This window comes from Lemur catta, chromosome 16 (assembly GCF_020740605.2).
Source record: "Lemur catta isolate mLemCat1 chromosome 16, mLemCat1.pri, whole genome shotgun sequence".
Classification (NCBI taxonomy): Eukaryota; Metazoa; Chordata; class Mammalia; order Primates; family Lemuridae; genus Lemur; species Lemur catta.
This window is the reverse complement of record NC_059143.1, coordinates 5,410,170-5,426,242: the sequence shown is the minus strand read 5'-3', so window position 1 is coordinate 5,426,242 and position 16,073 is coordinate 5,410,170. Positions and strand designations below refer to the sequence as shown.

At 38.4% G+C, this 16,073-nt stretch overlaps 1 protein-coding gene across 2 annotated transcripts in view; it reads right to left on the bottom strand.

The window, feature by feature from the left end:
- PIEZO2 (piezo type mechanosensitive ion channel component 2) overlaps positions 1-16,073 on the bottom strand; it is a 441,466-nt gene that overhangs the window by 94,696 nt on the left and 330,697 nt on the right. The window contains exons 16-20 of one of the 2 annotated variants that reach the window (XM_045527221.1): positions 14,870-15,018; positions 12,607-12,780; positions 9,105-9,146; positions 3,095-3,127; positions 2,516-2,730 (exon numbers count right to left, since the gene is read on the bottom strand). In XM_045527221.1, coding sequence (XP_045383177.1) covers positions 2,516-2,730; positions 3,095-3,127; positions 9,105-9,146; positions 12,607-12,780; positions 14,870-15,018 — 613 coding nt within the window. The remainder of the gene's footprint in view (positions 1-2,515; positions 2,731-3,094; positions 3,128-9,104; positions 9,147-12,606; positions 12,781-14,869; positions 15,019-16,073) is intronic. The other variant, XM_045527222.1, reaches the window with a different exon arrangement.

Sequence of the window (16,073 nt, the reverse complement as noted above, 5' to 3'; positions counted from 1 at the left end):
TGGTCTAAGAATCCCAAGTCAGGATGACACACGTATCATAAACTGAGGGATAAGGCTACTTTTATCCACCTTTTAATTAAATTAGTGTAAAGAATTTTGGCCTTGTTCACTCTTAACATGAGCTATAATCCCCTAATTTTCTGAAAATATTAAGTAACCTGAGCTCTCTCTAGATGACATCAGTTGCCAAAATAGCACTTTAATAAGTGGCCAGTCTCCTTTGACAGAGTTTGACCAGTGAGTGGATAAAGCCCTCCAGTGTTCCTGAAATGCCATTCAGAACTCCGCACAGGTGGAATAGCCTGCTCCTTGTCAGAACGAAAAATGGACACAAAGTATCCGAATGACCCAATATACAGTTTCATGAAACATGGTCAGATTCATTCTAATCATAATTTTTAATCAAATATGTCACTCTTCTTTCCACCTTGTGCTAGGTACAGGGGTCATGCTTCTGTCTAGACGAACTGTGCTGGCTGATTTGATTGAAAGTTACAAGAGGACCATTTTGCATTATCAGCACGTCCTCATGTTGGGAGATAAAAGTTCATAAGACTAGGCTGGACCTAAATATCTCCTTAAGTAGCTTCTTTACCTGGCTTGGGTAGTTGTAACAGTTACCGTATTTGGTTCTAAAAGCTGTTAGGTTCTTTTTCCTACTTTTCTTCCCAGACTTGCAATAATGTTTTACTAGGGCATGATGAGACTTGAACAGTGAAATATGCTGCCGTAGTCCCCCTTATCCAGTTTTGCTTTCTGAGGTTTCAGTTACCCACAGTCAACCAACCATAGTTCAAAAATATTAAATGGAAAATTCCAGAAATAAACAATTGAGAAGTTTGAAAATGCACACTGTTCTGAGTAGTGTGATGAAATCTCTGCCCTGCCCCCCTGAGATGTGAATCATCCCTTTGTCCAGCATGACCGTGCTGTCTACACTGCCTGCCCATTAGTCACTTAGTAGTCATCTCGGTAATCAGATCAACTGTTGTGGTATTGCAGTGGTTGTGTTCAAGTTAACTTTATTTTTCTTACTAATGGTCCCAAAGTGAAAGAGTAGTGATGCTGGCAATTTGGATATGTCAAAGAGAAGCCATAAAGAGCTTCCTTTTAGTGAATAGTAAAGTTCTTGACTATAAGGAAAAAAAAATGTATGCTGAGGTTGCTAAGATCTATGGTAAGAACAAATCTTCTATTTGTGAAATTGTGTAGAAGGAAAAAGAAATTCATGCCTGCTGTATCTGTACTATCCATGGTTTCAGGCATCCCCTGGGAGTCTTGGAACATATCCCTCTAGGACAAGGTGGGACTACTGTATTTACCGAGTGACTCAGAGAATAGTCAGTACAAAGGTTTAGGTAATAAATGAGCATGATTTAGAGGTGTAGATGGCACAGATGGCACGTACACGAGGGAGTGAGAGAACAAAGTGCAGTGCAATTTTTGGTGAGATCCTGTTAGTAAAGATGAAAACCCATCTCAAAGCAGTATAACAAAATCCTAGTCTTAATCACTTGGTCTCATAGAGCTGGGCTTTCCCCTTTACACCGAGGAATGTCCATTGCTCAGACATGCAGAGAGCATTTCTGGTCCTCTCCTTAGATGCTCTGAGATGAGCAGGAGAAGGGGACCAGGCTTTGAGGAAGCTTGCCTTTGAAGGGATCTTCTACCTCATGCTGCTTTTTTAACTTTTTACTTTTGTAAAGCACAGAGGACCAACAAAGACAAATGCAGCATCTTAATGTCACAGCCCCAAAACATCACCCCAGAGGTCATGCTCTCTAGTTTCTCCCATACTTTGTGGTAACTGCTAAACAGGCTAAGATCTCTGCCTTTTATATTCCCTGTCACATAACATTTCCTGATCACCAAAAGTATTCAATTCTCATCATGTCCTATTAAAACATTATTTCAAGGCTAGAAAGAAAAGTAGGAAAAAAAAGAGCCTAAAGAATAAGGAATGAACAAGGATGACAAAAACATCTCTAGGAGTTTGCTTGAAATGATAATTATCCAATTGCTAATTTTCTCCCCCATTGCCCATGTCCTTAAGATTTAGGACAGAACTAGAAATATATTCTTACTGGTTTCCTGGAAAAGTCTCACAACAGCTTCTGGAGAATGCGTTTGTAAAAGTGATGTCTAGAACTTTCAGAGATTTTGCAGCATGACTTGTTTCTACTTCTGGTGGGCAATGCTCCTGCCAGAGGCTTGCACCTGAGCACATGGTCAGAGCCACACCCCACGAGTGTCCGGACAGAGCCCTACTGGGAGGCCAGTTATTGATAACCAGCCGTCTGCTCTCTTCTCCTCAGTCAGAATTGAGAGAAAATTACTGGAGCAATTGGAACAAGAATATTATAACTGTAGCAACCAAAAGAAAAATACTCCAATTTTTATCTCGTGGACTTGGTCTAATACATATATATCCTTTCAGGGCAAGTCAGTGTTTCCTTCACTCACTCAGCCTGGCAGGCTGCATTTTCTGAGCAACTGCTGGTAGTGGGTCGATTACCTGACGTTTCTTCCTCCTCCTCTGACTCCTCCTCTTCCTCTCCATCTTCTGACTCCTCGCTGTCTTTCCCAAGCTCACCCTTCTCGGCCTTTTCAGAGTATCCCTCGGGCTTCTCCTCCCTGGGCTCAGCCAACTTCCTTACCTCCGGCTTCTCCAGGCTGGCAGTCAGATTTATCATGGTGAGGTCTGGGAGGCTCCCTTCAGGGTGGGCCAGTCTGTTGGCAGAGAGCAGCTGAGTCAGAAGGGGAATGGGTGTCAGGAGAGGTTGGAGTGAGGGGCACGTGAAAGGAGGACAAACAAAAATGAAATCGGTGCATGTACAAAGACCTCATGAGGTGGGGTGTTAGCATCTTGTCACTTTTTTGTTTGTTTTAAGTTCTTTCCTAAAACAAACTGTAAACTCAGTTAGGTTTTGTTAGCTTTTCTAACTCAAGTTCTAGTAATTAGTTGGTAATGAGAGCTATTGACACCTAAACTTGACATTTTTCCCGGAGGAGAAAATGGTCAGAGTTTAGGATGTAGAAGCATGAAATGGCATCGTGTAGAGTAAGCATTTCATGGCTTCACAGGGGGACTTACTCATTTTGGTGGATTGGTAATTTTTTCTTGATGCTGCTCAAAGTAATTGAAATAGAAAGGAAAAAAAGGAGATGAGAATAGAAGAATTATAAGGAATGTCAGAGATCACATATCATGCTACATATCATCCGCTATCGCATTCCTGTACGCCGGTTGCAGTAATGCCCTAACGCCAAATGCATTCCAGGATGGCATTAATAGCGTGCTTTGCTCTGAACCCTAGGCTTGGCAACTGATTTGAGAGTGGACAGGACTGCAGGATTGTAAATGGGAGAACATATTGAGACTGCCAGGGCAAATTATTAATACATCATGCTTTCTAGTAACGCAGCAAACTATCTTGCAAGAATCAAGTCATTCACATTTTAAATAAGTTTTCAAAAAACTCTTAAATAATGTGTGCTCTCAGTCAACCTTTGCATAGAGTAATCCCACTTTGCCATTATCTAAAGCCTACGCCATGGAAGCTAAATGCTTTCAGGAGTGAGACATCTGCAGCAGGTCCCTGCCTGAGAGTTACTGATGGGAACTGCTGACTGGTACTATGGGAGGACTGTGAGATCCTGAGCCAGAGAGAGAGAGTGCAGGAGAGAGAGCTTCTACTGGGCCTTCCCTGAGGACAGCAGTCTGGGATGTTACAGTTTATTTCATAGTGGACAATAAAAAGTATGATCCTTTTCCTACATTTTAAAAAAAGTCTATCCCTTTATTCATATTCAAATTAATGTTTTAAAGAACATTTGGAGGCAATAAAATGCATATTAGGAAAAAGTCTACTGTAAACACTGATAATCTCCATTTATAGTAGTTAATCCATAAATGTTCAGCGTAGTTGTAACAGGACAATTAACATTCTATCTGTATGATTGTGGGCTCTGAGTAAACTATTTAACCTTTCTGACATTTAATTAGTTCTCTATAAAATGATGAAGTTTGACTAGATAAAATGGATAAAATGTGATCTTACTTTCAACTTGTTGATTTTATACTTGAAAACACGCCTATCATTTTGGGTAACTATTGTAATGAATCTACATTGTCCTTAGACTTTTGGAGAGGTTATTGCTCAAAAGCAATTCCATTTAACAGGGTGTCCAGCAGGTAAATGATAGCATGCCAGAAACAAATCATTAATTTAATGAAGAAAGAGCATCTGAGGATAGTTCAACATTGGTGGGAGGTATTATGCTGACCTATGACTTCCTCATTTTCCTAAGCTAGTAAATTCACCCTCCTGACTTCAGGAAAGCCAACCACTCTTGAAATTGCAATACCTGTATCCTCTACCCCAGTGCCACACATCAAATCTCAGGGTACATATTTGCTCTTCCTGCTTTGTTAGGACTCTACATATTAAATGTTACTAAATGTGGAAGCGGTCAGGTGATATCTCAGAGTGCATTTCAAATGTCTACATCAACACTGCTGAGACTTCACACTGACAAGGAAACAACTTCCCAATAATTTGACTGCTATTTATGGAGAGAAGCTCAAAGAGAGGAGGATGTTTCTGCAGCTGCTTCTGTGGCTACATAGCAAAACATCCTAGAGCAAGATGCTCCCAAACTGCTATGCCCCAGGCAAGGCATATCGAGAAGAGATTGTTAAATGAAGGAGTCAAAGGAAGACACTGGAGTGAGTCTTTGGGAGGAAGGTCCAGAAGACCTACTTCTAGAAACTGGTAATGGTACCAGATGGAGCTGAGGATAGAAGGGAAGGGACACTCTGCTGCTCATTTCCCTCTGACCTGATCCTTATAAGGAATCAGGGCAGGTAACTCCCAGATGCCCTCTGGAGCAGTCTAACCTCATGAGCTTGTAATGGATGACAAAAAAAAAAAAAAAAAAAAAAAAAAAGAAAAGAAAAAAAGAAAACAGGGAAAACATGTATCAGGCTGTCATTTACTGGTCTAGGAGCGTGTTAACTACCTGAGAAATTTCAGTGGGTTGTACCTGGTATTATGGAAATCTGTGTGCATAAAACATGTACAGATGAAAATATTTTAAATGCATGAATGAAGCGTCCTGTTTTAAAAAGACATCTGTGTGAGTCCTTCCTTTATTTTTTTTTTTTTTCATTTCTATCATAGCCTTTTTAAGAGGTGATAGAGAAGAATGTTAAAAGCATAGGTTTTGGAATTAGAAAGACTTGGGTTCAAGATCCAACCAGGCATTTCCCAGCTGGCTGACATGGCAAAACGACCTGACCTGCCTGTTAAGACTGAGTTTGCTGCAACCACAGTGCCTACTTCACAGGATGTTGTAAAAATTAAGGCAGTTTCTGTTATGTAATTAATACAGTGCTTATTTACACAGGAAAAATTTTAAAGTAAGAAACCATCCTCTAATGATAGATTTTCATATACTAGGATTTGATAACCTGTATCATAAATTCATCCAAATGAAAAGACAGAATTAAAAACGTGCTTTTGCAAGGGGCCACACAAAATGGACAATAGGGAAAGTGATCAGCAAATTCTTTAAAAGAACTTGTCTATTTTAAAAGGGCCATTCAGAGGAGAAAGAGCAAACATTTCTTTCTTGGGAATCTGTCTCCCAATACTCAATGTTCTGCTTTCTGTGCATAACCTCTGACCATAGCATTCACTAAGGGGGAGGAGGGGAGAGCTGAAGAGGTGGATCTGCACAAAAGCAGACTTCAGAGGCAGAACCACCTGCAGTTGCTAGAACAAACAGTTGCATGGACTCTCCGGGAGAGCCTGTGCACTTTCATTCAGTTCCCCTAGCAAAGAAAAAGGATCTTGATTTTCCAAAAAACTAAATTTAGAAACACACATGAGTAAAAACAGTCCCTGAAACTTCAGGCTAAGGAACGTACAATACTTGTAATTGTTTATTGGTCACCACATGCGAATTATCTAATGACCGTATGAAGGATTTTTAGTATAGATGTGGTGATGGATGAACTGGTTCTCAGAGAAGGCCCCTCCCCCAGTGCCTGACATCGCACCGGTTTTGTACGACTTTCTCCACTGGGAGCTCATTTTCTTCTCTTTGCAGTTTGTTTAACTTTACCAATAACTTTGTTTCCTTGCTTTTATTATGCTTCAGGGTCTGAGCTCTCATGGACTATTTCTTAGGTACAATGGCTCTCTCCTTCACGTTCTAACAAAGCAGATGACGTCTGTCTATTCATCTGCTCTTTCTTTAGCTTCCACAGCTCTGTGCAGCCTCCACATGTGTGTTTCTCCATGTGTATCCACACTGTTTTATTCTGAGTGTGTGTTCTGGGGACTTTCCTCTTGAAGAAAGCAATGCAGTCTTGGCCTACTCATCTCCCTTACAACATGTAGCATTGTGCATGGAGTACACCATGACTCATTGAATGTTGGGTGAAGAAATTCTATACACTAGAGAGACATTCTTATTTGAAACAGAAGAAACAAATTGTGTAACATGGAGCACTGAAGAGGTTTAATTCCTTACTTAGACTTAACTTTGAAAAGCTTCATATTAAGCTAGTTTCCATTAAAGAAAATGGAAATTCTACCATTATAAGACCTCCTTAGTCTAAATGCCATTTATTTTTAACTATTCCAATTTGGAAATGTGGTATTGTAAACTGCACTCACCCTATTATCATTAGAATATTAGAAAAAAGATGTTTTGCAAATTTGTAGTGTTTATAAGTAATATTTAAAGTAGAATATTTTTACTGTTTAAAATAAATTATTTTCTAGAACTTGTAAGCACTTTTAAAAGATTGTATTCACACATAAGCAATTGGTTTGTGAATTTAATGTCACATCTTAAATATGCATGTTAGTAACTCCTCTAAAAAATTTACTGGGCAGGATTGGATACAATGGTTCCCGTTTCTGTATACATGGAAAGAAAAAAAACTGCTCTTGTTAAAATATTCTAATTTATACTGTTTACTACTAAATCAGTTGAAACATCCCCACAATTACTGACATTATTAAAATTTTATCACAGTTACTCACCATCCTCAATATACTCCTCTACCTTATACCTGGTAACGTAATGTCTAAATTTTAATCAACCCATAAGTTGAATTATAGATATGCCCCCTCTTTTAGTTCAGAACTAACACTTGTAAACACATTATATTTTTTATGAAACATTGAGCATACAGAAATAAATTAGGGGAGAAGGAAAGCTTATTTATTTTACAAAAGGATTCATCCTATCATGTTAATGAATAGCAGGCCCTATTAAAAATCTGACACGCTCTATAGTCCACATTTCAGAAGCACATGTTGTAAAATGAGAGGTTTGTTTGATAATGTTTTTTGTCGGGGGCATAGCTCTGGCCTCTCTTAACATGTTAATATTCATACAAAAATGAGAGATTTCACTGGCAAGAAGATAGTGGTAAAGTTGGAATGTTTCAAGTTGTTAATTATTTTGGGTGACTTTGAAGCTTGATACTTATAAGAACTCCTGGGTGAATTCGCTGGTCTTGTGATTTGGGGTAACAGGTATAAGCTTCCTCTCATGAGGTGTCTGGAGCTATTGGGATCAAGACTTAATCCAGCTGCTGCTGATGGATCCCATCAAAATAACTCTTGCTCCCTTGTCTGTCTCTGCCAGCCCCTCACAAAGAGAATGCTAAATGCTTTGGGAGAAACATACAGAGAGGAGGAGAGTAGGTCCTTATGTTTGGAGGGATGAGATTTAAATAGTTGCTTAAGATTTCTACCTAGAGCCTATATCTTATTTCTCTATTAGCTAAAAACCTGAAGCTGATGTTCCTCACTTAGGCTGTCAAAAACTGGCCCCCACAAGAAATTATCCAGTCCTTGCTCATTTCTCCTCCTTCCACAATCTACCTGCTATCTTTCTCACACTTCCTTCTAAAAGTTCTGCCTCCTAGAATTTGCTATTTGGTTGTCTGCCTTAGGAGTGTACCTAAGGGAAAAGTGAATGAAATAGAAAACCAACAAATCTTTTGAAGAGTTATTTTGTTAATTAGATTTAATGCAAGATATATGTTTTCTATTAGCTAAATTACTAAATTATTAGCTAAATTACTAGTAATGATATGAAGTTATAGGAGTGAATATTTTAAATTACCTACTTAGTAAAGTAAGAATAGTTTTACTAAATTAGATCCCAAAAGATTTTTTATCTCTGTTCTCTTTGGGCACTTTGAGAATAACTTTTCTTCACACAACACTTATCAAAGTTTGCCTTTCATTTTGTGTGGATAACGAATGTTTTATCTCCCCACCTAGGTGGCATGACATGCATCTTAAGGTAGGTCCATGTCTCAGTGCCATCTTGGTGCCTTTTGTGGTATGTAAACATATGAAATCTGATGATGTAAAACATCCTTCAATAATATATTGATCCTTCAAGTAGAGATATACTTGAAGAAACTAATGGTTTTTAAAGCACATATTGTTGTGACTACTTTCACGTCATTCAGACATATTTACTGAACATCAACTAATGGGTAAGGCCTGGGGTAGGTGATATGGTGGCATCTTGGTGAAAGTAGAAGGAGTCAAGGCCTGGGGAGCTTTATGCCTCTAGCAAGGGAGATAAGACAAGCAGGCGGACAGAGGACTGGAAGGCAAGTGTCAGGACAGAGGTAAAGATACAATGCTACAGGGATTCAGAGGAAGGGCAGATTACTTTTAGCAGGGACGTTGGCATTTCTGGGAGGGTTTATGGAGGAGGTGGTTCTTGAGCTGAGCTCTCAACGATGCGTTCAAGAGGGAGATGAGCTCTCAGGCAACCTTGAATGAATTTTACCAAATAACAAAATGAAGGGGGCATAAGTTTGAACCAAGACCAAAGGCTGAGCACCAGCTGAAGACCCTGGACAACCTCTACATCCACTTGTAGCACCATTCAGTAAAAACACCAAATGGTTCGGTTTGCAAAACACATCCATGAGCATACCTGAAGACCACCGTCCACAATCTGATGACACATTTTTTCATTTATAAAGCAGTTAAGAGTTTAATACATCAAGAAATAGTTTTTAAACAAATCAAGAGAGAAAACATTGAAGTACCCACCTATTTATTATTAGATACACGCGGCCATTGACTTTGGCATGACTACGAGGTGAGAGATGGGAGCACAAGGATGCAATGAGGAGACAGGGCGGAGAGAGAAAGAGGAGATTGTTAGACAGAGGTGAATGAAGGAGACTCTCTCAAGCTTTCTATCATCAGGTGTATCATCACCCACTGGCTTCATGCCTTGAAAAAGAGTCTAGACAGCAAAATTCAGTAGCAACATGAAAGCAGACATATTCAGGAAAAATACAGGAAGATAACAAGTCACTCCCCATCTCATACACTTTATTAGGAATTTGTCATACTTAAATTTTTCAAGGTACATTTTATCAAAGAAAATATAATTTAAAAGATTAAATTTTGCTCCTTCCTCAGAATTTAAAAAAGAATCCTACTCAGTAACCATATTCAGCATGCTATTCTCTAAGGTTTTCTAAAATTGCCATAAAAAAAGTCATTTCATTTCTATATGCATAACAATACTTTCTAAAACAAGTCATGTGCAAATGAAAGTGATATAAAAGTAATAGATATTTAAGTGGTTCCTTGTAAATTATTATTAATTATATATTATATAACAAACATATTGTAATTATGTTCTAATATTATATATTATTATCAATATGTAAGTGAAAGGATATTCCCAAGATTGCCTACTTAGAAATAATAAGTTTCTTCTTACACATATTATAAAACTTTTTCTTAATGCTAACTTTTTAAACTCTGTAAGGCTAAACACAATAAATTCTGCTTCATGCACAAGTGACATGCACCTAACACTACAAGTACGTATGCATGCACATATACACACAGAAAAGTGGACAAAACAGGAATAGAACAGTTGCATATTTACAGAAACAATAGTGCATAAATTAGTTTAATGAACACAGTGAACTGGTTATTCCCAATCTATGGGCCACATTTTATATAGCATCCCCTAAGGAAGTGGGAGCAGAGAAGCAAAGCATGACAGTCAATCCTGACTCTGAAAAGATTTCTTTTTCCTCATCATTTTGATTTTAATGTAGTTGTTGTATTAGGACCCCAGGGACAAAAAATACACAAGGTGAAAATTATGAGTAAGGAAAATACGACAATGCGAAAGAGTCACTAAAATGATGAGATATATGTCTTATGTTCAAAGTTAAAATTTTGGGACTTTTATATCAAACTCTTGCGTGAGATTCCAAAACACCAAATTTTAGTGAGTTCTTCAAATTCCCTAAGGTTCTAGAAAACTGTTTTTATAGAACTAAAAATGAAATCTCACGTGCCTAAACTCTTCAGAGAGCCAATATTACATATTCTCTCTTCACCCTTTAAATTTTCTTGGAAAAGTCACTGTTAGGGGAGTGCTTAGGCTAATCCATGCCTGTGAGGAAGGCAATTCGTGGCCTCATATTGCTATAGGTCATTTATATATTTCTTCTCTTGTGGGGCTAAGGGCAAGGGTGTGAAGCAGCAGCTGTGAAAACAGCACACATCTTGACATGGGGTTGTGGTCCCTCCCCAGAATCTGTGTACTTAAACACCGCTAAATGCACTGAGAGGGAACTCTGTGGAACAAATCCCGTTTTCACATACACTAGGTCCAAAATCTGTGAGTATTTAGGCTGGTAAATTTTCACTGAGCCAAATTGTCTTCTGCAAAACTATGGTTCTGAAAATTCCTACTTTTCTGGATAAATTGTGACCTATATTGGATTGCATGACAGAAGACTCAGATACACCACAAATAATGACAAGAAAAATGCTCCTGCATACTGGAAGAATTTTTAATGAGAAGACAATGAATACGGAAGAAAATAAAAGGCATTTAGAATAAAAAATTTTAAAAAAGGTATCATTAGCAATTATCAGTAATTGCATCTCTTTCACAAACATATAGGTCTGCTCTGTTAACTAAAAGGTTTTTCTTAATTATTAAATATGACTTTTGAAAATAATGGTGAGGGTTATAGTTAAATGAAGCACGTTACATGGTCAGAGTTAAGTATCAAATACTAGTTTTATTCAAAGGAATCATAAGCAGTGTCAAAAGAATTATAAAATAATCATTTTTCTAATTATTGACAACTCTCACTGTTTTTTCTTTTTTTTTTTTAATTTCACACAGCATTGCTTCTGATAACAACTCTCACTTTTCTATGCAGGCGTTGTCTTTGTAAACTTTTAAAATGAGGATGATTTTCCTTACCAGCAAGTTTGTCTATGAATAATACCTCCTAGGGGTTCCCAAACTTCTAATAATTAATTTATTTTTCCTAATGCTTGATTACCACTGAAGAAAGTAAGAGTAAGTTTATAGAGAGGATAAGCCACTTCCTCTACTCACACTCTCCTGCCTGCTGGGGCGATGCGGGGAGAGGTTTTAGCTGAGCCTGGTTATTTATGGTGGCGAGATAGCATAAGAAATGATGAATGGTTGAAACCTTTGGATTCTGTTGGCTGGGAGTCATTGATATACTGATAGTCATCTAGAGTATCAGAATGAAAACTAAATGTAATCTTAGGTTAAACAAAACATAATAAAGAAAACAAATCTCCTGGTCATAAATAAAGGTTATGAAATGTTTTTTATCATGAAATAAATGTGTTTTGGAATTATTCATAATTCTAGTTCCTACTACAGCAGGAAATTGGAAGTTTAGTATTTTATGAAATGTGTATGATGAAATCCTACTTCTTCTTCTCTTGATGTACTTATTTTTTCCCTTGAAGTCAAAGAATTAAGAAGAATTTTCAACTGTGGTCTCTGTACTCATCTCAATACAGACCTTTGCTCCCTTAGTTGCTTAACAAGTATTTTTCTAAGAACTGAATCAGGTTAACTATGAGGCAGAGAGGAAAATCATTGTTCACATTCATTAGAAGAATGCTCGTAATTTCCCTGTGATGGAACACTTGGAAGAATTTGTGCTAACCCATTGTGGTTTGAACAAACGTGGGGAGAAAAGGTCATACCATCTGTTACTTATAGACAGTTTACATTTATTGTAAGCTGCTAAAAGAAGCCATTCTCTTCTTAAATATTATTCTAGTGACTAGTCGATTGCAGATTCTGTCCTTTTAGCCAAGTTTCTACATTCCAAAATGGAAGGGAAAATTCTGCCCATCATCTTTTGATATTCTCTCATAGGACTTCTGTAGTGGTAGCCATGGTAATAAAAAACTCATCCTCTGAATTAGCCAGATTCTGTAAGTGGAAATACACATGACCAACTCTAAAATATTTTAGTCTGTACAGCTACTCTGAATCCACTCACAAGACTATCAAGTCACTTTACATTAACCGGTCATAAGTCACTACCAACTATTTCAGAGAATGTCATCAAATACTATACATTTTTTCTCTTTTTGTTTTCACTCACAAGTTGATACTTATGGACAGTTGAAGGTTGAAACTCCACGTTAGATTAATTGGCTTCTTGCAAGGTAGCCAATTAGGTAAGGTTTCAAAGCTGCCTTCCTGGGGTATGTGTTTCTTTTATTCCCTCACCTGTAGATGGTGTTGTCTTCTTTGCTGGGAATCGACTTGAGGTCTGTGAGTTCAAGGAACCGGTCATGGAAATAGTGCAGGTGTAAAATGCACACCAGCAGAAAGGAGGTTGGGATGAATATGCGAGTGAATAGTTCAGCCACAGTAAACTGCTTTAAGCCAAGATCCTCAAGCCTGTAAAACAAAACAAAATTAAAAACAAGGGCCTTTCTTAGGCAATGAAGACAGTCTCTTCATTATAAACTATGGCACAGTCTTACACTCCCATGGGCTATATCATTTGTTGCATTCCTCTCTCCTGATTGGAATATTTGGCTTTTGTTCCCACCAAGCCAAATAACCTGCTTTTATGATAGTCAATAACAACCTCGACATTGCCAAATTCTATGACTACTTCTCTAGCTTTACTTAATTCAACCTCAAGCCAGGTCTTGACGTCATCATACTTTCTTGATTTCTTGTTCTGCCACAGTCTCTTCCTTTTCTGTTGGACTGCTAGAGGCTGAAATATCCCCAGGACTCAGTTTTGGTCTCTTTTCTAGCTGTACTTTCTACTTTCTCCCTAGGTGATCTTGCCTAGTCCTGTGGATTTATACACCAACTTTATGCCAAGGAGGCAAATGTGCACCTACAGCACTGCCTCCTCCGGTAGACTCTCAAACCCTAACTGCACAAGAAATTGGCTGTTTCACAGTTATTTCATATTTAGTGTTTTCAAAGCAGTATTCTTGATTTCACTATTTTCCTTAGCAAAGCAGTTCTCTGCCCACCGCACCTCACTCTAGTCTTCCCAAGAGCAATAAATGGTACAACTGTCTACGCTGTGTAAAACTGAGAAATCACGTCTCCTTGACTCTTTCCCTTCACGTCTCATTCATCCACATTTCCTACAGCCTCTTAAGCACCTCTTGAATCTGGCAACTCCTGCTATCCATCTCTAACACCAACTATTCTAGCTGAAGACACCACCGTTTCCCCCAGGACCACTGCTTTTGCTCACTAGCTAGTCTTATTTCTACTCCCCACACATCACTTTTTCTCAGCTAGTCAAGGGATCTTTAAATATTGAAAAATTCTACCAAGAATAAAATACAAACCATACTATCTGTAAGTCCTGCCTGTCCCAGGTGCCTGCCTGAACTCTCCCACCTCTTCTTTGTCCACTTGTTCCTTTGCTCCCAGCAGGGGAGGCTTCCTTCACGTTCTCCTGTACACTGGGCCAAACTCTGACGTGCCCCAGGGCCTTTGCATGTGCTGGCATGGTCTCCCACACCCCAGTCTCCAACTCAGACACTTTTCCTAATACAAAGTCCTTTTTATCCTTCAGTGGGAGTTTAAACAATACCTCCTCAGTGAAGCCTGTCCTGATCACTCCATTTTTGGATAGTTCCCTCATTATTCACTACTTCAGCCTATTGTTTCCTTTACAGACCTGTCACACTTTGTAATTAACTTATTTTACATTAAGTAGTTTTCTTGTTTGTCTCCTCTATAAGCGCCACAGGGCTTAGACTTTCTGTCTCATTTCCTGTCACATCTCCAGGCACAAAACAGTGTCAGGCACATGGAAAGCATTCAATCAACATTTGCTGAATAGCCCTGTTAGTTACATTGGTCTAGCTACATGGTGATTCTTTCCTTTTAGACCCTTCTCCCAGTCACTTCAATATATTCAGCTCAATGCCCAAGGCTGGTTGGATTTCTAAACTAATTTCAGAAGTTTATAGAAGCAAATTAGAAAAGGATAAAGTGCTATCTATAACGTGCACAGGAAAAATTATCTCATCATCACAAGTCCACTAGCACTTACAGAAATTTCTTGCTCCATGGCACTCACCACTAGTTAGAATCTATGCACCAGCAACATAAATGAGGAAAGCTTGCTGCTTTATGTTATGAGTCCATGAACCTCTTATGAACTGGAGAATTCAGCTCCAATTTGGAAAGCAGAAAGTACAACTAAGTACTAAGCAGGAGTGTTTCACATGCAACTGACATTAGAAAATGTCAATGTCATTTCGTTAAGATGGATTTGAAAATTAATTTTTCAGTCAGTATTTTTGGAGTAACTACTATGTTCCAAGCTTAGGACTAGGTAAAGGGAACACAAAGATGACTAAGTTATAAATTCTGTTCTCAAGGAACTTATAGACATTGATGAATTATGTTTTACTAAAATCTTCCTTAAAGATGTTTTGCACAATATGCATTCCAGTCTTTATCCTGCTTGTCATTTTCACAACCCATCGTACACCAAGCTTACTTTTCCTTTTTCAGCCCAGTCATATTTTGCCACAAGCCCGGGAAGTTTTCAAACTGATATGTATATATAAAGATGAGCACCAGCATAGTGTAAATAACCACTGACATCCAAAAATATTTTAGAATTCTCCTCCACCATTCATAGTGCACCTGTGGATCAGACATTGAAAAACAAATGAGAAAAAAACCCAGTTTTAGGAAAACTCACAAAAATATTTGGCTTATTTAATTAAAGCAAGTGATTACATATACAAATGTTTGAAAATAGAGTCCATTTATTTTTAGATTTTTATATTTTGTTTCGAATATAGTTGAATGGATCAGGGTTAGAATCCCAGTTCCAGGTGTAAACTATAATAAAATCTTAAGGCTCTCCCCCGACCGGCTGATTGAATGGCCCCCCTCTTGGCCGAGGGGATATCCTAAAACTAAATCACCTGCCATGAGAAAGGAGGTCAGACATGCCTCTTCATGCCCACTCCCTTCCTGGAGACATCCTTTGTAACCCATTAACAGGCCTAAGGCTATGCAAGACAAACCTGCAGGTCCTCAGTTTAAACAACAAATATATGTTCATGGCTTGTCTCTCATTAACAGCTCCTTATCTTAAAACATTCTAAGCCTTTAGACAAAGCTTCATGTCTTTAATCAATTACAAATCAAAGAATCTTTAAACCCACCTATAACCTATAAGCATCCCCCCCACCTCGAGATGGCCCACCTTTTCAGGCCAAACCAATATATGTCTTCCACATATTGATTTATGACTTTACCTGTAACCCTGGTCTCCCTGAAATGTATAAAACCAAACTGTAACCCAACCACAGTGAGTCTACTTGCTCAAGGCTTCTTGGGTGTGGATCTTGAGCAAGTAACTGATCAACGCTAATGTGCTCACGTGGTAGTAATATTCATTGGGTGTCGGTCAAGTGATGGAGTAGGGGTGGGTAAACTCACAACTAATGGATACGATGTGCATTATATGGGGGAAGGGCACACCTCTAGCCCTGGCTTGGGTGAGGCAAAGTCATTACTTGTAATCAAAATGTTTGTACCCCCATAATATCTTCAAAGAAGAAAACAAAATAAAGTAAAATTATTTTATGGAGTCTGGCTTCTTTTCCACTGACACAGAGGTGGTTGCTGACTGTGTCTTTGGGCAAGTTGCTGGACCTTACTGAGTTCCAGTTTCCTTCTCCATAAGT